The 25,311-nt window shown below is 54.6% G+C and overlaps 1 protein-coding gene and 1 long non-coding RNA gene across 2 annotated transcripts in view; one reads left to right on the top strand and one right to left on the bottom strand.

Moving 5' to 3' along the window:
• The window catches only part of LOC102577330 (unconventional myosin-Vb), a 50,242-nt gene extending 26,670 nt beyond the window's left edge, over positions 1-23,572 (bottom strand). Inside the window, exons 1-8 of the mRNA XM_014599854.3 lie at positions 23,515-23,572; positions 9,565-9,675; positions 8,191-8,362; positions 7,665-7,809; positions 4,218-4,374; positions 2,277-2,420; positions 1,516-1,597; positions 788-895 (exon numbers count right to left, since the gene is read on the bottom strand). Of these exons, the coding sequence (XP_014455340.2) occupies positions 788-895; positions 1,516-1,597; positions 2,277-2,420; positions 4,218-4,374; positions 7,665-7,809; positions 8,191-8,362; positions 9,565-9,675; positions 23,515-23,541 (946 nt within the window). The 5' untranslated portion in view covers positions 23,542-23,572. The remainder of the gene's footprint in view (positions 1-787; positions 896-1,515; positions 1,598-2,276; positions 2,421-4,217; positions 4,375-7,664; positions 7,810-8,190; positions 8,363-9,564; positions 9,676-23,514) is intronic.
• A 144-nt stretch (positions 23,573-23,716) lies between these two features.
• LOC132246557 (uncharacterized) overlaps positions 23,717-25,311 on the top strand; it is a 5,899-nt gene continuing 4,304 nt past the window's right edge. Inside the window, exons 1-2 of the long non-coding RNA XR_009457929.1 lie at positions 23,717-24,005; positions 25,103-25,266. This is a non-coding gene — a long non-coding RNA (uncharacterized LOC132246557). The remainder of the gene's footprint in view (positions 24,006-25,102; positions 25,267-25,311) is intronic.

Here is a 25,311-nt window from a genome sequence, read left to right as displayed (position 1 = left end):
GTGTAGGATCTGACAGTTTATGGACTTCAGTCCAGTCTGCAAGCCCAGCATAAGACAAATAAGACTCACCCTGGGTAATGCAGGCAGCTATTTACACCAGGCTAACAGCTCTAGCCATTGGCTGAATCTCATTGACTTTGCTAATAGAGGTATCAAACCCAATCCAAGCCCAGCTGCTCTGTGCAGGAATGGCCTGGGCTCAGTCACACCTCGCTCACTGCACTGTTACAGTGGGCTGCCCTCTGCTGATGTTGGAGGTGTCCAGCCTCCAACATCAACCTTGAAATGGGCATGAGCTAGCCAGCTTCTGGGTGCTGCTAGCACAGCACTGACAGGTAGGCACAGCCCTGGCAAGCAGTTAGCCAAAGTTTCCAGACAACCTTGTTATATGAGACTTTGGCTGAGTGACTGAGCCCAAATTAGGTACAAGCACTCCCCCCTCCAGGTACAACTGGGGGCCTAAGTCTGTGCTAGGTCATTAAACTTCAGTTCCACAGGCTCCTGCTTTGCTGCAGTGCTACAGGGCTGAAAGCAGACAACTGGAGCTGGTAGCCTGGAGTTATAGCAACCTGCCACCAAGTCTTTTAGCCTTGGAAAGACTGAGGATCAAAGGGCAGGAGGATGGAGCCCCCGCACCCAGGTCAAAGCAGACAAGATGGCTATGAAGCATGTGTATCACCTCCATGCAGTGAGCCTAGGAGGGTACCAAGCAGGGTGCTACCAGCGAAGTAAGGACAAGGCCAGGGACCACCCAGCATGCGAGTATACCAAGCGAGTGGGGACGTACCCAGCAGGGAGAAGGCGTTTCGCGTCCTGTCCAGGTCAGCAGCATCGTCTGTGCCACCGATGTGCATGCACTGCCCCTGGTTGGTGTAGTGGAAGGACTCCGGCCCCCCTGCAGGGCCAGACACAGGCTGTTCAGACACCAGCTCTCCACAGCCTTCTTCTGCCATTAGTGAGTATGAGCAAGTCCAACCCCCACCCCAAGCCCCCCAAAGCCAGGTGTGCCAGCAGCTGTGTTCGCCTCAACCCTTTCCTCATCTAACTGGGACCCAGGCCCTGATGATGCTGGCCGCTAAAGCTGCATGTTAAGCAGCACCGATTTTTGCACAGCACCATAAGTCAAGAGCACCTACCCCATGCAGCCTATCAGCAGCTCAGTGACAGCACTTGCCTGGTGTTAGTGGGACAGGCCCAGCCCTTGCTGTCCTGTTGCAGGTCAAGAAAATAGCTCACCAACTAGCACCAAGCACCTGCTCTGTTCTGGAGTCCCACCTCCCATGCAAGCTACACAGCCCATGTCTGAGACAGTTCTCTGCAAAGTCTAGCCCAGTCTCCCACTAGCCAAGACAGCCAACACTGCGAGCACAGCAGAGGTTCCCAAGGGACTAATGCAGCTGGGGAAGGAGACAGGAGCCATCTATTTACATGGAGCCAGGGAGTCCCAGAAGCAGCAGCCCTGAGAGCATAAGGAAGGCTTGCCAGGGTGGCACTGACAGGGCACCAGGCACTTACCAAGACCCAAGCCCTGGAGCTCGGGCAGGGAAGCTGAGGCACACAGCTGGTAGAAGATGTGGTAGTTCCTCTCCACTGTTGCCTGTGTGGAGCAGCAAAAAGAACATTTGTTCTAGTTGCTCTGGTCCCCTCTCACCCCTCTGCTGCTTCCAACAGCTAAAGGAAGGTGCAGGCCACATCAGGCACTGCTAATCCTGCCAGAGGGATGGGCACCATTCTGCCCCATGCTTAGGGCCTGGGGCTGCCTGCTTTGGATGAGAGTCCTGGTTTTGAGTCTCTCCCAGAGGCATAAAAGGCCCCTGGGTTGAGGGGATAGCAGTCTCTCCCAAATGCCCTTCCTCCAAGGCTGAGAAAATGGGAAGGCTCCAAGCAGTGGCAAGAAACCGAGCCTGGCCATGGCTGGACTGGGGGGCCTCAACCCCTGCCCCCTCCCCACAGTACACTGTAGTTTCTCACAGGCTTGTGAGATCAGGGCAGATTGCTTTACAAGGAGTCACCGGGACAAGCTGGTCAAAGCCAGAGTACAGCTATGTACAGTGTAAAGTGTCCAGGCTGGGTGACTTCAGGCTTCCTTTCCAGGCTGCTCCCCCTCCTGCCTCACCCTGTGTCTGCCCCAAACCTTGGCCTCATTGGAACAGGGGACAGCAAGTGCCCTGGGCAGGTGGGGGGTGGACTTGTAGCCACAGCAGGCTACAGCAGCCTCCCAGCCACTTGTCTTGTAGCCTCCACTGCACACCCCTACCCCAAGCCTGCAGACCAACCTGGAAGGTGACGCGGGATTTCTCCAGGAGGTAGGTTTTCATGGTGGCCCCGAGGACGCGGTACTCGTGGTTGAAGCAGATTTCCACATACTTCCCGAAGCGACTGCTGTTGTCGTTCCTGGTGGTCTTGGCGTTTCCAAAAGCCTGGTCAGGAACAGAAAGTACCCAGCTCCTACCTGCAGTCTCAAGTCAGCATCAACATGCCTGCTTTCCAGGTGGGGAGGTAGACACAGGGGTGGAGAGCAGTGACCAGTCAGGGATCATCTAGCAACCCAGCAGCAGGTTTCTAGGTCCCAATCCCAACCCAGGGCCTCTACCACTAGGTTGCACTGCCAACACTGGCCTGCCTGCATTTCCCTGCCTAGTCACAGCATCAGCAAGGAGTTCCTGGTAGAGAGACAGGGATGCCCCAGAGAGGGGCAGCTTGTGCACTGCAGCTCTATCACAGTCAGGTTCACTGTGGGAAGGGCTGGTTGCACAGATGCAAACCACAACGCCCTAGGGAACTCTCTACAGTGGGACTGATCCCTCTTGCCAGACACCCCATGTGGTCTCCAAGGCTGCATGGTAGGAGACACAGAGAGAGACAGAGACACAGAGAGAGACAGAGACACAGAGAGAGAGGGCAGTTTTCCCCAAGAGGCTAGACAATAGATTTGTCCAAGATGGTTTGGATAGGGATGATCCTACCTCAGACGGGGAGAACTAGGTGACCTCCAGCAGTCCCTTCCCACCCTATTTCTCCATGGCTATGATCACCACCCACCACTGGAGGGGCAGCTGGGGCAGGGCAGCAGATGACACTTGAAGGAGGCATTAGAAGCAAGTTGCCCCATTGGCCAAGACTGGCAGGTTTGCTCAGCTCTTCAAGGGCACCCACTGCCTGGAGTTCTCCATTTGCTCCTATTCCACCCCTCCCAAGGGAGACCTGCTCATTCCTTCAGGTGGCACAAGACCCGATACCCTTAGCAGAGAATTGAGCCTCTTTGGGCCATACTTGCCTCCCTGGCAAGAAATCTAGCTGTGCTGCTGCTGGATTGTTGCTTCTCCCTGGGATTCAAGACCTCAGCAGCCGATGGGGGCAGCCCCTTCCAGCCAGCCACATGCAATGCCAGGAGACATGGGCTGGATAGGAGGATTTATTACTCCTCAACCTACTGCCCTGTTCCTTGCAACCAGACTTCAGATATTAATACCACAGCTCCCACAGACCAAAGAGCACGAGGGGAGGGGACTAAGCCGGACTGGTGCCTCCAGCTTCTCTTGAAGACAAAAATAATCCTTAGCTGCACGGCACCAGGGGAGGAAGGGAGCACAGTGCTGCATCACTGGACTGGCATTTCCTCCCTCCCCGCACCGAGCGCTGACAGACCGGCAGCAGCAGGGCACGAGTTCAGGGAAACTGCACGATCAGCAGAACTGCGCCATGGCCCGGCAGGGGACAGGAAGCAGCAAGGCCAGGCACAACCGCCTTGCTGCCAGGAAGAGAGCTCGTGCCCAGACTGCGCGGAGATGAACTCCCCCATCCCATGAGAAGGGGCCATGCTAAGGACAGCTGGACACTACATTTAAATTGGGAACAGGGAGGAGAGTCTCGGGCCAGGTCAGACCAAGGGACCCTGCACCCTGTGAGCTTGTGGCCTCTGCAGCTCTGAAGGACAGTGCACAGTCACTCCAGTGACCTCTGCAAGACACGGCTTAAAGGGATGCAGCCAGGGAAGATCACAGTGAGGGGGCAAAGGAGTCTGGCTCTTGTTTTAGAGAAGAGCACTCCTGCCCCCAGCCCTCCTCTCCAGCAGCACCTTGCTGGAGGACTACGAGACTGACTTCTCCCCAGTGGCCAGCTCATGGGGTGAAGCCCCAGAGCTCCTGCACTTCCCTCCCAGGGCAGCGATTCATGGGACCTTCCTCCTTCCAGGCTCCTTGGAGGAAAAGTCTTACCTCCATGATGGGGCTCGAGGCCAGCACCTTCTCCTCCACGCTGGAGTTGCTCAAGGATCCACCGACTATGGCAAAGTACCTCATGGCGTACTTGGCAGTGGCCGTCTTCCCTGCCCCCGATTCACCGCTTATGATCAGCGACTGGTTTTTGTCCTCCCTGCAAAAAGCAGAGGTGAGGCAAGAAGGACTCGGAGCAGACCTTGCCACCACTGGACGGCACAAGCCCCGCTCGGAGACCCTGACCCGAGATGCTGCGCCTGATCCTGGAGTTCCCTAGGTAGCTCCAATGACCAGGGCCTGGGCACATGTGCCAGGAGACTAGTCCCATGGGACTAATCAGGCCCTCCCTTTTCAGCTTAGGGTTAGAGCAAAGGGGAGTGCAGAGCAGGGCACAGGGGAAGACCTAGGGCAGAGCCAGACCTGAACCACACAACCCTGCTTTGTACTGGAGGGGCTAAAGCAGCTTGCAAGCACAGCAGTACCATGAGGGGCAACAGGCTCCTGGTTCCCCCGTGGGGGTCACTGCTAGATCCATGCAAGGCAGGCAGTCACAGTGCAAATACTCACCTGCCTTCCTCCCCACCATAAACCCCCAGCCCCTTCCAAATGCCTTGTGGCTTGGCACACTGGGGAAAAGCAGATACAAGATTGAGGGTGCTGCCCTCTGGGAAGACCCTTTTTAGGCAACCCCACGCATGTTTTTGCCCCACTGGAGCCTGACAAGCAGGTTGGTCATCAGCACCCTCTACTCAGCAGGCCCACGAAGGAACCTGGCCTCAGCCCTGATCCCCATCCCCTACCCAGGAAATGCTGCTGACAAGAGACACATTTAACAAAGCTGCTGCCTTGTCTTGGGGAGACAGCCTCCCCCCAGCCTGAGCTGCCTCCACACTAGCAGAGGGGAGGGATTGGGGAAGGCAGATTTCAGCCCAGCCTGGGACAACAGCATGTGCCAGCCCCACTAGGGCACATGTCTCTGAGCTGATGCTGGGGAGGGGAGCCTCAGTGTGCAGGGTAGCTGTTAGACATCTACCTTTCCCCAGAGCAGCCAAGGCAGCTGTTAGCTGTAACCGCACTGGGCCTCTCCCTGCAGTTTCAGGAGCTGAACTGCCAGGGGCAGTGCAACCAAGCCTAACTGTGCCTTGCTCAAGACCTTTACCAGCAGGTGGTTTGGCATCAGTTCCGGGGAGCTGGGGCCGACACCAAGTCCTCAGTGGGCAGGGCTACAAGCATCTCTTTGGTTTACCCTGCCCTGCTTCACTTTGCCAGAGAAGAAATACTCCAGGGGCCCCATGCATGTACTGCAAATGCAGACAGATGGGTGCCCTCAGCACCGATTTTAGCAGGGCCAAGACTCTCACCCTTGTTTCAAAGACTGGCCGTACAAGTCGGTCTTCAAAAAGCATCTTGATGCCCATCTTGCTGGAGTCATCTGATCCCAGCAGTCTTTCCTGCCCAAGTGCAGGGGGGCTGGACCCAATGATCTGTAAAGCTCCTTTCCAGCCCCCAACAACAGCCAACAGCTATGAAAGTCAGGCAGTGCCCAAGGCCAAGGACTAGCTCCAGTGAAGCTAACTGCAACACACTTGGAGCCAGAGCCAACAGGAGCTTGCTGGAAGGCCTAAGCAACATCCCAAGTTTCACTTCCACAGAAAAGGGACAAGCAATGCATGTACATGCACATGTGCGTAGCAGGTTTACATCTGAATTTCACAGCTGCCCAAAGTCTTGTCCTCCAGAATTAAACCAAGCACAAGCCCCTCCTACAGACTGGCTCAAATACAGGGCAGGGCTCCTGCCATCACATTCTGGGAATAATTTCCAGCCAGTTATTTCCTCCTGCACCCTGGGCACAACCCAAAAGTACTGCTTAGAGCCACTGAGTCTTTCCCCAGCTGAGCCATTTATCCAGACTCTTTCGGCAGCACCCAGGCTGGCATTTTCAGAGGCAGATGTCCAACTCCCACTAGCTTCCTAGTGCCAGTTTCTCCCCAAGGATGCCAGCTCTTAGCAATCTGTGCCCAATACAGCCAACATGCCACCAGCTTGGTCTCAGCATCCAGTGCTGGGAAACATCAGCTACTTCTGCCTGAAGGGCAAGGACTTGCAAATACAAATGGGAAGTGTAAGGCAGGCTGCATTAGGTGATTAAAGAATAGAGGGCAAGAAGAGTCAAATGAGATTCCAACTGTTTTACTCGACTGTTGTCTGCATTTGACCTATTTTTCGTATCACCAGAAACAAAATTAAAATCAACATAGTATATGTTCAATCTTAACTTTTGCTTTTAGAAAGACAGAAATACGAATGATTTTATTGTCCACATTACTGTATTATTAACAGCTTTTGCTAAAACTATAAACTACCCTGCTGCCCAAGCTGGCCAGGGCACAGGCTTGTGCTCCCAGAGGGGTGAGCAGTACTTACTCCCAAAGCTAGAGGGATATGGAGAGAACAAGCTCAACATTTTTCCCCAGACCCCACTTTCCTACATGTTCCTAGCTACATTTACTCTCACAAGGTTTGGTCAGCCTTTAGAAGGGCTGTAATAGTCTGGAGATCCCAACACCAAAGCTTGGGGAAGTTCACAGCTCTAATCTAGGGGCAGGCAAAATACAGCCCATGGGCCAGATTCAGTCCACGGGTGCCCACCAGCTAGTTGTACCCCACCCAGCCTGCATGCCTGGCTCACTCTTGTGGGGAGAGGGACCCAGCCCAGGCAGCATGCAGCTTCTGAGCGCAACTGCTGCCACCACTGTTACAGCTGCCAAGGGACCTGCTCGGGTCCCACTCACTTCAGGCACCAAGTAGGGAAGCTGGGGACCCGTCCTCCCCCACACATAGTACACAGCCCCTGCCACAGGCAGCAGCAGGCAGTGGGTACTTATGGCAGGTGCTGCTGCCTGGCAGCGTGCAGCTCCTGCCCGTGCTGCACATAGCAGCAGGGAGCACAGCCAGGCCAGCTCGCCTGTCGTGCCACGGGAGCACTGCATATGTGCAGCTCCTATGCTGGCACACCACTAGGGGAAATCCCTGCACAACGGAGCTGGCTGCCTTTGCCACTCCCTGCTGTGTATGTCCTGGGACTTGCCAGAAGTGGAAGGGTGCCTGGCCCCACACACTGCTTCCTGGCAGAGTCCTAGGACCTGCACAGTAAGGGGCAGGGAAGGCAGCAGGCTCCATCATGTGGGGCTTCCCACTCACCCCCATGGGAAGCGAGTGCTAGGAGCTGCACATGCACTATGGGGAGTCCTGCGCAATAGAGATGGGCTGGCCAGGTTCTGCTCTTTCGACCCCCCCACCACGTGGTCCAGCACACGAGCCCTGAAAAAGGCTCGAGAGGACCTCGAGCACAGAGATATCCCACCAGCACCCCTATCCAGGGCTTCTGGTCTGGATGAGGCACCGGTGACCACCTAGCTCATGAAGGAGGGAAGATCTACTCACCTAGACATCTGCCTGTAGGCTTCTTCTGCCACAGCAAAGATATGGGGATCCATCTCACCTATGTTCTGACCGCTGTAGGCATGGATGACAGCCTCCTCATAAATAGGCAGCTGCTTGTAAGGGTTAACAGCAACAAGAACAATGCCTGCAGGAGGAAAGACTGATGGGGTAAGCCAGAAACCCTCCCAAGCAACTCAGGCCATGCTCACGGGGACAGAGAGAGGAACATCAGTTGCCCACTTTGGAGTGAACGGTATGAGCTGTTTAAGTGGTACCTTGGTACCTAGCTGTCATTATGGCCTCTGGGTTTCACACCAAACTCCCCGGAGGAGCTGGATGGCAGGGGAGGGTAGTTTGCAGGGAACAAGAACTGCAGTTGTTCTGGGTGAAGATCGCAGTGAACCCAGGTATGCAGATCCCCAGTGCCCTGCTCCCACCCCTTAAGGAAGGCAGGCAGTAGTCACTAAGCCTGGGGGCATCAGTGGGAAGGGAACAGCCTGCATCTCGCAGCAGCCAGGCCACTCACCGCAATAAGTGTAGATGGTGCTGGATTCCAGGAAGCGCATCCGGAGGGTGTGCAGCACAGCCGGCTCATGCAGGTAGCTGAGCGCCACCAGGTTGTTCTCCCCCGACAGGTAGTCAGGGTTGCGCAGGTGAGGCAGCTGGAGGCAGCATGGGTCAAGGGGATAGGCCACCTCCTGTCCCAGAAAGGAGACTCCAGGTCACACTTGGGGCTTGGTGTGGGCAATACGCCCACTCCAAGGGCCGAGTGGCTCAGGCTGCTGGGCTGGCTTCCCGGCCAGGAGAGAGACTGGGAATGGCTGTGGTGCTGCTGGCAGGGCCTGGGCCGGGATGTGGTCTGGGCCATTCTTGTGCTATTAGTCACAGACTGAGCAGTTCAGCCTGGAAAGCATCACAGCCTGGCTCCAGCCAGGCACTGGAGGGTTCCTACAGGGCAGGACTGAAGCACAGGAGTGCAGGGCAGGCTGGTTACTTGCAGCTAGATGGAGGCAGCAGCTCTTCCCCACCTCACATGTGGAGTTACCCCCACTCTGGGGCACTGCTCTGAGCTGGGGGAAAGGATGGACTCCTCCTTGTGCTGGGAAAAGTTCACCCTGCAGGTCCCCTCTGGGGCAGGCAATGGACCATTGCAGCAAGACAGCTCAGGGCAGGCAGGGATGAACAGGCTGGGTTGTTGCTCAGGGCCGCCAGGTGAGGGGAGGAAGAGAAAAGAAAAGAAAAAAGCAACCCATGCAAAGCATAAGCAGTGCCAAAGCCAGCACTACCCTTAGAGCCCATGTCATCCCACCACTGGGTTACACTTTGGAGACTCATGTTTGAGCTTGATGCAGCCCAGGAGATGTGGAGCAATGAAGCCAGAAAGCAGACAGACTTGCAAGGCTGGGCTTGTCTGGCAGAGGACCTGGTGGCTGCCTTGCCTGGGGTGCACTGGAGACCCGAGCAGCCCAGCTGTGCACCAGACTAGACCCCTTGCATCCTGCTTAAAAGCTGCTACAGCAGCAACACCTAACCTATCCCCTCCTGCTCCCCATCCCCTGTCCCAGCACAGCAGCTGGCTGAACTCCACACACCCATCTCTGCTGCTCAGCTGTTATCCCAGCCTAAGGGGAAGGGATGTGGGAGAGAAGGGCTGACCAGTGACCCACTAGGCAAAAAGCTACTGCTCCATGCTCTGGCAAGTATGGGACTAGAGACCTCTCAAAACCAGCTCGTCTCCACTGGACTGGCTGGAAATTGGGATCTGGAGCAGCCCCTTACCATATGTACGCGTGTGCATACACAGAACACGTGCTCACACCCCCACACCAGTAGGCTGCCCTGTAGCACTTATTACATGAAGGCAGGACAGCTTGAAGCACTTGCAGGCTGCTTGCCTCACCTGCCCATCTTCCAGCCTGAGGTAGAGGACACCGTCTCCTTCCTTGTAACCCCTAGTTACTTCTGCAGGCTTCCAGACCTCCACACAGTCAGGGATCCACACCTGGGCCCCCTGCAGAAAACAGGGGATGGGACACAGCAGTGTCAGACACCACAGACAATACCCAGGATCCTTCCGTGGCACAGCTGCCCTGGGACCTGGATGCAGATACTAGAAGGGCATGAAAGATGCAGGGGGCAGTCAGGAAGCTTGGACTGCATTGGTGAGGTTATTCAGGATTCAGTGCTGCTCTTCTGAATGCCACCATTAGCAGTCCAAGTGCTGCAAGGCCTAGAGACCAGTGTATAAAGGGCAGGGTAGTTAGTTACCAGGACTCAAATTTCTGCTGTGGGGACTAAAACATGGGTTATTCAGCCTGTTCCACTGGCTCTGCTCATTGATGAGTTCTATGAGCAGTTGAATAAAATCACCAGCCCCCACAGCCTCTACTCCACACTGGATGCTGTGTTTCTCAGAAGAAGCCACAGCCAATACAGAGCCCAGTGAAACAGGTCCCCAGCCATGGTACAGGTGGCCTGGCAACACTTCCTAGGGGGTGTTAGTCTGTTCCTCTGCTCCTTGCAGGGTGCATTTCCTGAAACCAAACCACTTGGGACAGCCCCAAGGCACCTGGGACAACCCCAAGGCACCCCCAAGCATGGGGCATCAGAACGCAGCAGTATGCAGAGGCAGCGGCAGCAGCAGCTCGCCAGCCCCAAGGCCTGGGCAGCCCCTCTTGTTCTGAGCCCGCTGCACCATGGGCCCTGGACCTCCTGCTGCACCTGCATGTGCAGGAGCCACGGCAGGTGACCTGGCATGGGCTCCTGGCCGATTCGAGACCACTCTGTTCCTCCTGGAGGCCTGCCTGTGCACAATTCATACAGGGTCTAACCCAGTGCCCAACTTACTGCATTGCAGGGTGAGCTGCTTGCTTGCCTGCCTGTGCATGGCCTAACCCACCTTGCTGTCTTGTGGGGAGGTCAAGCCACAAGTCACCAACCAGTCACCACTGGGTGCAGATAGCAGAGAACTGCCCCAGATGCTAGTGCTTTTCAAAGCCAAGCCCTCCCCACCCCAGGTCCCAGCAGCACACAACTGGGCTGCCAGTCCTGCTCTGCAGTGATGTGACCAAGATGACCACTCAATGGAGTCCCAGAGATGCTCCTACCTTTTGGGAGTGTGGGGGGAGCAGGATGGGCCCAAGGAAGCCTGTGTGGAGCAGTCCTGCCTCTGCAAACATTGCTGGAGGTTTCCAGTCCAGACTTCCCAATGACTTCCCCCCCCCACACTCCTAACCACCTAACCTCCTGCTCCTCCCTCCAACTATGGATGCTCCTCAGACAGGGAATTGAGCCCAGGGCACCACAGGTCTTAAGCCGACCGGGAACAGGAGTGGGATGCAGGGCTCTGAGGCAGAGCCATGCACGGGGAGCCCAGCATAGAGATGGCAGTCCTAAAGCACCCTGCAGGGCACAGGAACAACGCCTTGAAAGGGCAGGGTTTTGACAAGCCCATACAGCCATGGTCTGCTGCTGGCTTTGATGCAGGGGTCTCCCCTGCCAGTCTGTGGCACAGTATATCAGAGTCTGTGACGCTCCCCAAGAAGTGTCAAGCCTGGGCTGCTTGGGATGTTCACTATGCTTCCCTCCCTCAACACCTTCGGGAGACTGTTGTGCCCAGGGTTGGGCAAAATACAGCCTGTGGGCCAGATCCAGCCCATGGAGGGTCTTTGTCCAGGCCACAGTGGGTCCCTCGGTCCTGCCTTATCCAGGCACTGTCCGGCCGTGGCACATCCTGCTGCCCCCTGGGCAAGCAGTGGGGCCAAGGTGGCTCCACAGCTGGACTACCTTTCTAGACAGACCAGGCAGTGGTGGCTCCTTCTGGCCGCCACCACTGCCAGCCCCTGCCCCGCAGTATCAGTGAGGACCTGAGCATACAGCCCCAACCCACCCTGCTCCCACTTGGGACTCACCTATGCTGAGCAGCAGCAGTGGCTGGGCAAAAGCTGTTGCTCAGCGCAGGGGAAAAGCAGCTCCTCCCCATCACTGCTGCTAGGCTCTTCCTGCTGCAGCCACTCAGAGCCTGAGCCAGGCTGCTCTGCATGTCCACCAGTGTCACCGCCACCTCTGGGCTGCCCAGTGGGGCAGCAGTGGCACTGCAAAGCAGCCACATGCAGGCTCCCCACAAACCCCCATACATCCCCACAAACCCCCATTCCCACCAACCCACCCATACTCCCACAATACACAAGAATCAGACTTCATTTTGGGCTATTATGCAATCACTTATGACAAAAAAAAATGTATCTTAAAATAAAATTAAAATATGTTTTAGTCCCAAGAAGGCAACCAGGGATGGAGCAGCAGTCAAGGGGCAGGGCTACCCTTGTGGCCCTTGACAGCTCACTGAAACTCATTAAGCAGCCCTCCAGACAAAGTAATTACCTGCCCCCAATCTAGCTCCTGCCATTCTTGACCCATCTGGTCCCTCATCACCAGTGCCACCATCACTATGAAACAGGCTCCTCCAGAGCCTCATTCTCCTAGGCCACACTCCTGGCGATTGCCGCATGCTCTCATTTGCTCAAGTAGCAGGTTCTGGTCGACATCACCCACTCCCCTATGCCCTGGGCCCTTCACAATGCACCTTCCCTTTATTCCTTGTTGCCATCCCCCCCAGGCACTGGCAGCTGCCACAGGACTAGGATGGGATCTGAGGCTAGTCTCCCTCCCACCTCCCAAAAGCAGCCTAGTTAAAAGCCACTAGATGACAAGATGCTCGGTCAGTTCACTGGAAAAAGTCCTACAATAGTTTGGTAGGCCTCAGTTCAGCTCTTCTGCACAGGGCATTAAGACAGACCCTTGTGCATGATGGTGGCTTCTTACCATGGGTGAAGCTCAGAGCTAGGACTTTGATATGCCTGCACTTGCTCCGTGTCTCTCAGCACTGCTGGTTCCCCATTTCTGGGCCGAAGACTTCAGATTTTCCCCCCCAAATGCATTTCATTCCTGCTGAGCCCACTGAGTGAGGGGCATGCAGGCATGGATGCCTGGGGAGGTGGGCAGGACTGCAGCAGAAATACAAGATCTTTGGAAAGCAAGGTGGAAAGGGACCTCATGAGGTCATCTAGTCCAGCCCCCTACTCAAGGCAGAACCATCTCGGCCAAGTATCCATCCAACCTACTCTTAAAAAGTTTCCAAGGATGAAAATGCCGCAACTTCTCTAGGCAGCCTGGTCCAATGCTTGACCACCCTCCTAGTCAAAAGTTCCTCCTAGTCTCCAAACTAGAGCTTCCCCTGCTGCAGTTTAAAGCCATTGCTCCTAGTCCTGTCCCCTACAGCCACAAGGGAAAGCCTCTCCATCATTTGTAATTGCCCTTCAGGTATTTGAAGACTGTTCTAAAATACCCCGTCAGTCTAATCTGTGCACCTAGAAGAGCAGTTTAGCTCGAGCAACCCAGTACTGGGGCTAAGTCATTGCAGAAGCCACTCCTGGTGGACTCCCCCACCCACCAGGCTTCCTGAGCTCATGAAGCTTTTACACCTGCCTAAATCAAGCCCAATCCCCCACCAGCCCAGGAGGATCAGAGCCTCGCAGCAACTGCTCCATGCTGCACTGCTGGAAGGTGCTCCACCCACTATGGAGTATTTGCAGGCAGGGATCCAGCTGGAATAGCAGCCACTCCTAATAAGCCTCCACCAGCAGCACAGCTATGTTATTATCCAGCAGCAATCAGCAGTTTTTAGTGGGCCAAAGCCCCTCCTTCAGCAAATGTAGGATTATGAGGGACTATAAAAAGGTGTTTTCCCTCCTACACACTGCATGTTTCAGATGCTACCCAGTCCAATACTTCCATCTGCCATAAGGCGTGAGCCTGACGTGCTTTTATCAACGCATTATTGGATACTTCTTCACCCATGTATGTACACTCCCAGTGCAGTCCAAACCCTTCTGCTTGGATTTTTTAAGTGGCAAAAAACCTATGTACAGGCCACAGAGCAACTGCAAGCTTCAGACCCCGTTAAGTCAGAGTTAGCTCTGCTGAAGAGCAGGGGTGCAGGGCAAGCTGGTTGTTCACAGGTCTTTTTAACCTTACAAGACTGTTTTAGGCTGGACATAAGAAAAACATTTCTTTACTGTCTGAGCCCCCAAGACTTGGAATAGACTCCCTCTAGACATGGTGCAGGCACCTACTCTGGACTTATTCAAGAAACATTTCGATGCTTATCTTGCTGGGGTCCTTTGACCCTATAGCCAACTTCCTGCCCCTGGGGCAGCAGCTGGATTTGATGATCTTTGAGGTCCCTTCCAGCCCTAACATCTATGAACCCCACCCTAGTTGTGGAGTTACCCCCAAATTCTGGGTCACCACTCCGAGCTGGGGTAGGATGGACTCCTCCTTGTGCAGGGAAGAGCTCACCCTGCTGAGAGGCAGGCCCCTTCTCCTGGGCAGGTGATGGACCAATGCAGTGAGACTGCTCCAGGCAGGGAGGGATGAATAGGCTGTGGTGCTGCTCAGGGGACCCAGGTGAGGGGGGCAAAAACATGCACAAGGCAAGCTTAAAGCCAAACCCTGTCCTTTGCACCCATGTCAGGGTTTGTTCTGCTGTAGTTGAGCACTTGCTGCCTCCCAGTCTCCTGTGGAGTCATCCTCAGTTATTGGGGCTGGCCAGAGCAAAGCGCTGGGGTTGGCATCTAGTGCTCCCATGATGAGCTATAGACAGATTTCCATCCCATAGCAATGGCAGTGGATGCTTAGCCAGGTGTGCCCTACAGCTACAATTATTAGCAGCCATCAGAGAGATGCTATGGGGAGGCAAGTTTCATGCCAGTGCCTGCTATGGCCCCTGCTGGTATCTGATCTAGTACTGCCTCTTTCTGAATTTAAAGAACAGGATCTTAAGAGATAGCAAGGTCTAGTGTAATGGTAATGATGTCAAGTCAGGAGACTTTACTGCCCCATTGCAGAAGTACAAGCCCAGGACTCCATTTAAGTCTCCCACTTACAGCAGTCCAGGCCTGAGACATGCTCAAATGACTACAGTTCCATGCCTCAGTTTCCCCCATGCAGCAGTTGTCTCATTGACACCAATGCTAAGCCTGATGGTTGGCACAGCTAGGAAGAGAACCCAGGGTCATGCTTTTACTATATAACCCTAACTTGGCTGAAGATCAGTTCTTCCCATACCTGAACACCTCCATTCCTCTCTGTTCTTAGAGAGTTTCACTTTGAAGCTTTACATCTTAAGTTACTTCACAGGGTCCAAAGCCTTCAGTTCTCCAGTCAGCAGCCCACAACCCAGTGACAGACGCTAGCTCAATGCTGTCAGTCTCTTCCAAGTTGCTGCTATGTAGCCCACATTAGTTTGCAGTTCTACAAAGCAGACACACAGATCAAATAACACAGCCTTGAACTGCTGAGAGGCTCCGTATAATTTGGTTACCAACCCACTGCATGCTTTACATTGTACTGCAGTCTGGGGCTGCTTTCCAGTTTCAAGCTCAGCTGAGGACAGGGCAAGCGAAGGAGCTGGAAGGAAGCCTACCCAATTTTTGCCACCTGATGTAGCATCCCCTGCCATGAGCTGCACCCTGCTGCAGTGCCCCCTCCCGCAGCACAGCTCTGGAAGTGCAGATGCAGCACTGCTGCCAGCAGCAGCTTGGGCCCTCCCTCCACAAGAGAGGGGACGGAGGCCAAAAAGTCTCAATCGCTGTGCCCTGCAGACCTGGCCATAGAAAGCATGGCCTGCTGCCCGAGCTGTCTGATGACAAGTCCAGACTAGAGGCAGTTTCAATTTGCAGGAAGGTTACTGGCAAGTGTCCACAAGAGCCAGAGGTGGGACTCAGCAATTCAGAAATGCCCCCTGCTCTGCAGCCCACTTGCCCTCTGCTCCGGGCACCAAAACTAGAGAATGGGACATTTAAATCAGAAGCTGGGTCACTTGCTATAAGCAACTCCTACCAAGGCAGTTTGGTCTACCTAAAAGCCAGGAGATACCAGCCTTTAAGAACAGTCAAGTGAACCCTAACCGCAAGTCGAGACAGATACTCTCCTACTATATGCCGACAGGCTTTCAGGTACACGATCTGGGAGAGGGCTATGCCCCATTTCCATGTTATGGACCGTGGAACTACTTCAGATTTGCGAAAGGGCCTGGTAATATCACACTCCCACTTAGCTCCCACTCAGCAGGGCTGCTACCAGCCTGTTGCTAACAATAAGCCACAAATTCCAGTTTGCAAAGTCCACAAAACTTGGAAGCACTTGCTGCAAGCCAGGTCTGCAGGGTGGAAGGTATGTTAACACATAATTTAATGGAAAAAAGACAAGTAACAAATAACCTAAACTTTTACATGGCCTGTGTAATTTATACCCTAGAGGCTATTAGACCATTTCAAAACCAAAGTCAAGAATTCAAAAGCTAGGAAGTGCCAGAACTTAGTTTAAACCCTGCAACCTGACCTCAGTGCCTTATATTAAAGGAACAGCTGGGAACAGCAGTAAGTCCTTATCACTGGGCACTGGGATGGATGGGACACAGGTAGGTTTCGCAGCAATTTGCCAAAAGGCTTCAAGTTTCTGCTGGGTTCATGGGAAGAAGCGTCCTCAAGCAGAAGAGCCTTCTGCCCAGTCCCCCCCCCCCCCCCCCCCCCAATCTCTTCTCACCCACTAGGTCCTACAGCCCCTCCTGCATCTCAGGCAGGCAGTACCATCTCCCCCCTAAGCAGTGGGCACAGAGCCCAGAAGCAAGTCTCCCTGCATTTACTTTTGGTAGGTGGAACCACATTAGTGCTCTTGGCAAAACAGGAGAGATTAAGTGCAAGGAAGTCCTGCTGGGCCCCCAAGCTAGAGCCGGCTCAGTGCAGCCTCTCGGCAGGTCTGAACAAGCAGAGGTATCCGACCCTTGCAGCTTGGGCAACAAGGGGTCGCAAAGCCGGGGCAGGCTGGGACTCGCATGGAGGTTAAAGTGACCTTAAACACCCAGATGAGGAATTTTTTTCCAGTCTTATTCTCAGGAATAGTTGAAGCCTTCCAAGTTCTGTCTGAGATGAGCTCCTGACACAGGCAAGCCTCAGCCCAAGCCATTGAGCCAGCCTGCCAACAGCTGGAAGCACGCAGTGATGGGAAGTGCTGGGTGACTAGTGGAAAATGGGGACAGCCACCACTACACACCAGATCTGTGTCTGGGCTTGGCTTGAAGCTGCCCAGGTAGCCCTGCTGCCCACAGCTGCCTGTAGCTCAGTTTTAACAGTTTCAACCCATGTTTCCAAAAGGAAAAATATCTTTTTTAGCTTGAGGAAGCAGCAGCACATGGGATGGTCCAGCACAAGCAGCCGACTGGTGTTTGCAGAGGAAGCTGAAGGAGGCAGCTGTGCATTTTACCACATAAGAATATTCTTGCAGCCATTTCACTGGCAGAGGCCTGAAGCTGAAAGAGGATGGGCTGTATGGGAGGGATGCGCTAGCTGCCTAGCTTGGGGAGGCTGGCTGGGGAAAACAGCCAAGTAATAAGCCTTTGAATGCTGTCTGCACACACTCAAATAGGACCCGGGGGAACATGAAGCAAGATCTCCAAAGTCCCCCCCACTCCATGCCAGGCAGGCTCCCTTCCTAGGCAGCCCATGCAGCACAATTCATCCCATGATCCAAGCCCAAGACTATAGATAGGAGAAGCTCTGCTGAGAGCATGTAACCGCTTGCCGTGGCCTGGAGCAGTAATGAGAAGCAGAGCCCATCCCTCCTGGTGATCCTTTGTGCAAATGCTGGGAGGCCTGATGGACAGAGGGGGCAAAAGCTGAACCCAGGGAATCGGAGAGGAACTGAGAAAAAGGAGCCGGAGTGAAACAGGAGGCGAGCTGCATAGAGGACTGAGGGACAAGTTGGGATGGCTGGGGCAGAAGAAAGGGGCTGGGCTCACTGAAGCCCACTCCCCACATCCAGTGTGTGGGGCCCACAATCAGTCTCCATTCTCTGCTGCAGCAGAGATCCCATCCTCTCTTCTCCCCTCCAAGGCCATGCACACAGAGAACACCTGCAAGGTAAAACTCAGTAAGGGCTCAGCTTGGCAGGTTGTCTGGGGGTGGAGAGGGAGGTGCCACTTTCCTGAAAGCAGGCAAGAGGCACCACTCTCCAAAGTTTGGTTTTCACTGGTGCCGTTCAGGGGATGGTGCTCATACAGAGCTGGCTCCTTCCTCAGCCTCTGGCGCCGGTTCCATCATCCCTGGGGAGTCTGATCTCGCAGGCCAGCTGCCCCAGCCTCTGGGACCGGTGCTGCTGCTGGTGTTTCACACCCTTCCCAGAGCCATTGCCTTGAGGATATTCTGGGCTGATGGTCCCTAAAGAGATGACCGTGCAAGTGGAAGCAGACAGACAGATCCTGGAGAGGTCCAGAAGTAACTTTGGCTAGTGCAGTGCACTGCTGCAGTCAGGGAACCACTAAACAAGCTCCCCCACCCCCCAGTTCCTCCTTGGCCTAAGCCCAGACAACATTTGAGAACCGAGTGCTCCTTTCAGACATCCAGGAGACTCACCCCTGGACAACAGATTTCCCCTTGAGCCCTTCACAGCCACTGCAGAACATAGTACCCTGTAACCTTCAGTCCCCAGTCACCTAACCCCAGATTAGCCATGTTGGCTGATCATGATCCCCCTCCAGATACCCAGTGCTCATTTACTCTAGGAGCATACCCTTGGTTTGCCAGACAGGCAAGGATTTCTCTTCCAAAGACTACAGGAGCATCAAGGTTTAAGGACCCTCTACTGTATGCCTTGCACCACTCCCCTTGGTGCTTCAAGCCCACAAGGACAGAAGACAGCAGAAACCAGACAAGTCCCACAGTTAAAGGGGCTATGACAAAGTCCTCGGAGCTCAGGGGCTACACAAAGTTCCTAGATTATCCCCCCCCCAAAAAAAGTCACCTACCACTTTTCAAAGGGCCCCATCCCCCTTCAGGGCACAGGATGGGCCTGCTCTGGGGTGAAGCAAGGGTGTCTAGTGAGCGTCTGCCAGGCCCCTGTTTCACCCACTGGCAGGGAACCAGGGGGCTGCAGGAAAAGCAGACTGTTGTTTCATGGTTAAGGCAGTTACATGCTGCCCTGGAAAAATGGGACTCTACCCCTATGCCTAGGCCAGGGTTCCCAGGGGATGCCGGGCAACTCACTCCACCCAGATTTTTCAGGCTGGTGCAAATGGTGCATGCCCCACATTCAGGAGGCCCAAGCAGAGGCACTGGGGCTGGATCTGCAGAAGCTCTGAGCATGTACAGCTGCAATGAGGCCTGTGTTTAGAGCCCAGCTCCGATTAAGTGCTGCCTGCTGCCAAGGCATCTCACTTTGGGCACCTGAAGTTAGCAGGCACTTCTGACCTTAATCTGTGCCTCAATTCCCCCAGTTGGAAGCTGGAGACAGCAGCCCCTGGTCTCCCAGGGGATTGGGAAGAGTACTTTGAGTGTCCGAGTCACGCCGATACTGTGGTGAACGCAACAGGAGCGCCAATGGGGGAAGTCACCAGTTCTGTCCTCAGAGCAGGGTGCAAGTATTGCAATAACAGCATCACTGATGGTCAGGGGGCTTGTCCCAACTTGGGTGCTTACACTCTTGTATCCTGGCATCCAGTGAGCTTGCAGGGCTCCTCTGACCTCCCAGCATCCATGAGTGCCCATTAAGTTAATAAGGGGGCACTGCTCCTACTTATGTCAGCATTTGAGAGATCCCCAAATTCTTTGAGCTCACTTCACTATTACTCAGCTGCCAGGATCCAGGTTTCAAGGAAGACCCTCTCCTACCCCAAAGACCTTTCCATCGGTACATGTTGTCTTGGGACCTTTCAGTGTGCGTGGAAACATTCCCATGCCAGAGAAGGCCATCCTCCCTACTAGATGAGCATCATACAGTGTTTCTCCTCTCCAGCCACTCTGAGAACATCACTTCTGTGCAAGCAATCCTAGACCCCGTTTCCAGGCAGGCTAATTGCAACACAAAATAGCCAACCCATGCAAAGCTTAATATAGCAAGAACAGTTTACACTGGACAGGTTGGACATGGCTTTCGGTAACTGGGTCAGGATCGTAAACGCAACGAATGTTTAAAATTGGTGCATTTGCTTGTGCTTCTCAGGTTGCCCTGGTTCTAGTGCAGATTTAAAAACTCTTTCCCCCACCCCACATCCAATGCATCTGGGGGTGGGGAACCCACTCTCCATCACAGTCCTGTTAGAAAACATTGGTAGGATTCCCAACTTCTCTCCCCCCAGTGCAGAGGGTAGGGGCTGGAGCTGCTTGCTCATAACCTGCCCCAGACCCCCCACCCCCAACCATGCTGTATTGCTTGTGTAACTAGAGAAATACAAGCCAGGAAGCCTGCAGTTTAACTGGGAGAATGGGATTAAAGGGTCCCTGCAGCACATTTGGGGTGTTGCTCTAGCTAAAAGGTGACCAAGTCCAGCAAACAGTGGGGAAATGCACTAGTCCTTGTGCACAGCAATCAGAAACCTTCCCATGCTGTCATGTGCTGTGTAAAGCATGATAGAGGCTTTGCAGACTGTCTTGAGCTGCTCTGTATGTCCTTTAAGTCTCATAGGCTTCCCCTCCAAGTACTGCTTGGAAGAAAAGTTCTGGTTAGCCCCTCTTACAGACTCCCAGCTGCCCAGACATGCATCATTTTGCACTTCTGACCCCAATGGCATGCTGCTTACTCCTCCTTCAGCTGTTTCTTGCCTTAGCTTGGTGCACAGAATAGGCTGCACTTGTTGAACAGCTGCTCAGTAACTTGTTTCCTCCTCACCATTCAGTGGGCAACCCTAAGCTGTACTTGATGCTCTAATGCATATAAAACATTTCCCTTGTTTCATGCCTACTGAGGCCAAAGCTTTCCTTCTAACCATACACATCTGGGTGAATGCAAAGATCTGAGTCTCCAGTACAATAATTTGGGTTTTGTTCGATCACTGCAATACAATGAGGTGGTGGTTTTGACTGGGGAAGGCAGGCATCTGAACTTGGACTTGGGAGAAGGCAGCCTCAGTCACAGCCAGAACCACAGCAGCAGTGAGAAGGGAGAGCCAACTGTCAAAGTGGACATTTATGCCCCCCGCCAAACCCCCCCCCCCAAAATAGACAGCTTGAAGCAGTGCCAGGCTGCACTCCAGGTGTCTGTTGAACTACAGACCGCCTACTCAGCAAAGAGTCTATGGAAGGCTTAATACTTCCCAGCTTTGTTTTAAGCAACATAAAGTGGCCCCAATTTAGGCATCTGTCACACTGCAGCAGCACCCAGCAAATGAGGGCCTGCAAGCAAAGCACAAGATGCTGTTCCCTGACCTCAGGCAATGACATGCAAGGCCCAGCAGTAACAGTGATAAGCAGGTTTGATCTTCAGGGTGTTCAGTTCTCCCTGCACCTGGCAGGAAGACTCTGGAAGTCCGATTCTCCAACCCTTGCTCCCCCAACCTCAGACACAGCCCATCTGTAACTGGGGATGCCATCAGAAAGAGCTGGAAGCCCCAATTACAATGCACAGGCTTGCTGAAAAGCCAAGGGTGTAACTTAACCAGAACATGTGGTGCCAATAAAGGCCTCGCTAACATTCAGACTTGGAGCCATCCAAGACAGACTTCATAAGCTACCTCTGCCAATTCAGTGCATAAGTTTGAGGCATCATCTACTCCATTTTGTTTCACAGTCTACAGAAATGTAGTCTCAGTCCACAGACACACACCCAACACCATGAGGGCGAAGATTGCTGGCCTGTCTACATGTGCAGCTGAAGCCAATGGTAAGGAGGGCCCCGAGCTGCAGGTTCTGGTCTCCTCCAGAGATGCTGGGACAGTAGTCCAGCATCATGGGGAAGTGCCATTATCTGCAGCCATACAGTGGGGACAGACACTTGCCCTCATCCCAGAGCTTGATGAATCAAGGAACTGAGTCCAAGTTGCAGGGAACTGCCTGAATCCAGACAAGTAGTATGGGAGGGCTCCTTCAAACACCCACACCTGATTACCTACCACTGAGAAAAAACAGCTCCCATGGCAGGATACTGCTGGGCACAGCATTTGATGTAGTCTGGAGGCTCACCACCTAGTCAGCCAGCCCCCTTGACATGCACACCAGAAATCTCCCCCTGCCAAAGACCTCACTGTGCTCTGAAAGTACATCCCGATGCCTCCTCTACCTCCAGCACCTGAGCAACAAGGTAACTGGCTTGGCATACAAAGGATCCAGGGGCATGGAGGGGGATGGGGCAGGGAGGAATCAGGCCAAATGAGTTCGTTTATAAGCTCTGGAGTGCTTGGGACTAGATGGACCCTTATGTCCTGGAAGATGAGCAAAGTAAAATGCACTGAAAGAATAGTGAATAGCCCAGCACTGAGCAGACACAGGAGTCTGTGCAAGCAATAAAAGGGGAGAGGGGAGGATGTATGACAAAGCCAGAGCATGCCCAGCACAATTAAGGAGGAGAGAAGCAAGTGTGAGTTCAGAGCACATGCACCAGTTTCTAGACTAGAAGCCTCCATACCCAGAAGTGGAGCATGACTGACTCCAGGTTCCCCAGGTGCCTCTCCAGGAGCAGAGGCTATCAGACAGCACTGCACTGATGAAGCTGCAATATAACCTAGCCACATTTGCAGTAAATACAGCAAAGGCTGCATGCTGTCTGGCTGGGGCTAAACACAAGACAACCCTGAAACAAGGGAAGTGGAGTGGGGAGAAGGGGGGTGGAAACACAGCACAATGGGCTGGACTTTGAATCTGTGCCCGAGCAGCTTCAGTCCAGGAGCAGCTAAATGCCCTTGTCACAGAAGCACAGAAAGTTAGGGTTGGAAGGGACTTCAGGAGGTCTAGTCTAACCCCCTGCTCAAAGGCAGGACCAGCCCCACTTGGAGCATCCCAGCTATGGCTTTGCCAAGCCAGGCCTTAAAAAAAAAAAAAAAAAAAAGTCTCCAAGCATGGAGAGTCGACCCCTCTAGTGCTAGAGTAACCCATTCTAGTGCTTGTCCACAGGCCCCACCCCAGCCTCCCCCTCAAATCCACATTGGGGGCAAGTCACCAGGGTCCTAGCATCCAGGCCACTGGAATTAAGTGTCTGGATCCATTGCTATCTTGCCTTTTCACCTTCCAGTCATTGCAAAGATTCCTGTGGTGCATTTTGCAGAAGCAGGGGAGGCAATAGGGGGAAGCTTTCAGCAGCTGAGAATAGGAGGGTAGCTGACCAGGTTGTGATCCTGGGCATAGGTAAGAAACTTCCAGGGGTAGGTGGGATTAAAACACACCCTGCCCTACTAACACCCCCACTCTAGCAACAGGATGGAGAGAATGAAGGAGGCTGCCAGGAGAGCAGCCAGCAGCTACCACACACCACAGACTAGTTCAATACTCGTGACTGCACCAGTGTCTCAAACCCAGATCAGCCAACACAAGGGGACCTCTCCTGCAGGCCACAGCTTCCCGTCCTAACACTCGAGCTTGCCGGATGGCTTTGGCCTCGAAGGGGGCAACCCGGGGCCGAGACGACTCAGTTCAGGGCACAGAGCAGCCTCCAGCCCCCTTGGAGCAGAGGGCAGCAAGGCAGCCTCAGCCCCCCACGCCCCAAGGGTCCCATTAGGCTCCAGAGTGCTTTGCTAGAGATGCTTTCCAAGCCAGCCAGGGCACCAGCACCATATCCATGTTTCATGGGCTCAATGCTCCTCTGCGATCAACCCCAGGTCCTCACCCAAGCAGGGGCTCACCTGTCCTGGGGACCTGCCTCCCACCTGCTCAGCTCTCTGCAAGAGCTGGAACAGAGACCAATGCCGCCTCCCCCGCGTCCCGGGGACCGCAGGAGCAAACCCCCCGGAGGGCTCGGGGCACGAGGGAGCGGTAGGACTAGGGGCAGGCACCAGCTCCCGGCCCCAGTGCGCTGCGCGGGCCCCTACCTGCGCGTACAGGTCCGGCGCGGCCATGACGAGCGGCGGGAGAGCACGCGTGGGAACCGAGCGCCGTCGCTTTTATGGCACGGGCGGGGCCTCCCCCCGGCCACTGACCAATGAGCGCTCGCGGGCGCTGCCGCGCGCCGGCCGGGCACCGTCGCCTTTATGGCGCTGCCCCGGTGGGCGGGCGAGTCCCTGCGCTCCTCGGCCTGCCTCAGTTTCCCGCCCTGCTCCCAAGCCGAGGCCCCGCGGGGCGCAGAGCCGCTCCTGGGCTGGCACGTCCTGGGGGCACCGGGCTGCAAAGACGTCGAGGATGGAGAGTCCACCACCTCCCTGGGTACCCGGTTCCAGTGCTTCACCACCCTCCTCGTGAGAAAGTTTCCCCTGATATCTAACCGCAGCTTCCCTTGCTGCAGCTTGAGCCCATCGCTCCTTGTTCAGTCATCCGCCCCCACCGAGAACAGCCCAGCTCCATCCTCTTTCCACCCCCACTTCAGGTAGGTGAAGACTGCTCTTAAATCCCCTCTCCGTCTTCTCTTCTGCAGACTAAATGCACCCAGTTCCCTCAGCCTCCCCTCACAAGCCCTGTCCCCCAGCCCCGAACCATTTTCATTGCCCGCCAGTGTGTCCACATCCTTTCTGTAATGGTGGGGGCTTCAAAACTGGACCCAGGACTCCAGATGTGGCCTCACCAGTGCTGAACAGAGGGGCAATCACTTCCCTCAACCTGCTGGCAACACTCCTACCAGTGCAGCCCAGTTTGCCCTTAGCCTTCTTGCAACAAGGGCGCACTGTTGGCTCATACGTTCTGGCTCCTCGGTTAGAGGCAGGCCCAGTGGGGTGAAGGGGGTTGCTCAGTGAGACAGGGCAGAGCTGCCTCTTGGCATTGCACCCACACCTCTGGTGGGGCACTTCTCAGGAAAGACCCAGCTGCCACCCACCCCAAACCAGCCAGGCTCCATGTCCCCCCGCAGAGCCCCCGGGGGGGCCGTGAGCTCTCCGGACATCCCTTCCATTCCCCGCTGGTTCCTGTTGCTCACGTCTGTCGGCGCTGATAATTCTACAAGGACGGCACATGCTCCATTAATCCAGCGCGCGGAAGGATTAGTGCAACATGACAATCAGGGAGATTAAAATGTCGCCTCTTTTTCTCCTAATGTGAACAAATTCTGCAACACGCAACACACAAAGGCAGTTTCTGATGCAAAAATAATGAATCTCTAATTGCCCGCGGGCTGCCGGCCGCATGTGTCTCATTAACAAATCATGTAGGCGTGTTTGCGCGGCGTGCACCCTGTAGACACAGCCTGAAATGCCATTAATAGCCATGTTTTCAGATGGGGACCAAACAAGAGGGGTGGGAAAAATATTCCCACGGGTTTGATCGCACTTTGCACCACCATCAAAACTCCTGGTGTGAATTCTGTGCTGGAGAGAAGCAAGCAAGGGAGCGCCCAACAGCTAACGTCTGTGTCTGCATTGCTCTGGCCTGGGCCCAGCAGGGCAGGAGTCCCCTCGTGCAGCACCGTGGGCATGGGGCAGTCTCCCAGCAGTTCAGGTTCTTATATAAACACACAGCATTTGCTATCTGCAGGGCACAGGCACAGCTTGGGCCCCAGAGAGGTCATAAACCATGGGGAGCCTGGCTGCAGAGACATTTGGGGCAAGACAACTTCTGCTTCTACAGTCCGGGCCTTGGCCTCTCCAGTGAGACAACTGATACAGGGGAGCATCTGCATGCCCACCGGGGAGGATCAGGTATGTGAATACAGGCTGCCCCAGTACAAGAGTGAGGCAGCCCAC

This window comes from Alligator mississippiensis, chromosome 16 (assembly GCF_030867095.1).
Source record: "Alligator mississippiensis isolate rAllMis1 chromosome 16, rAllMis1, whole genome shotgun sequence".
In the NCBI taxonomy this organism is placed as follows: Eukaryota; Metazoa; Chordata; order Crocodylia; family Alligatoridae; genus Alligator; species Alligator mississippiensis.
The sequence above is the reverse complement of the archived record's forward strand: the minus strand, read 5'-3'. Positions and strand labels throughout refer to the sequence as shown.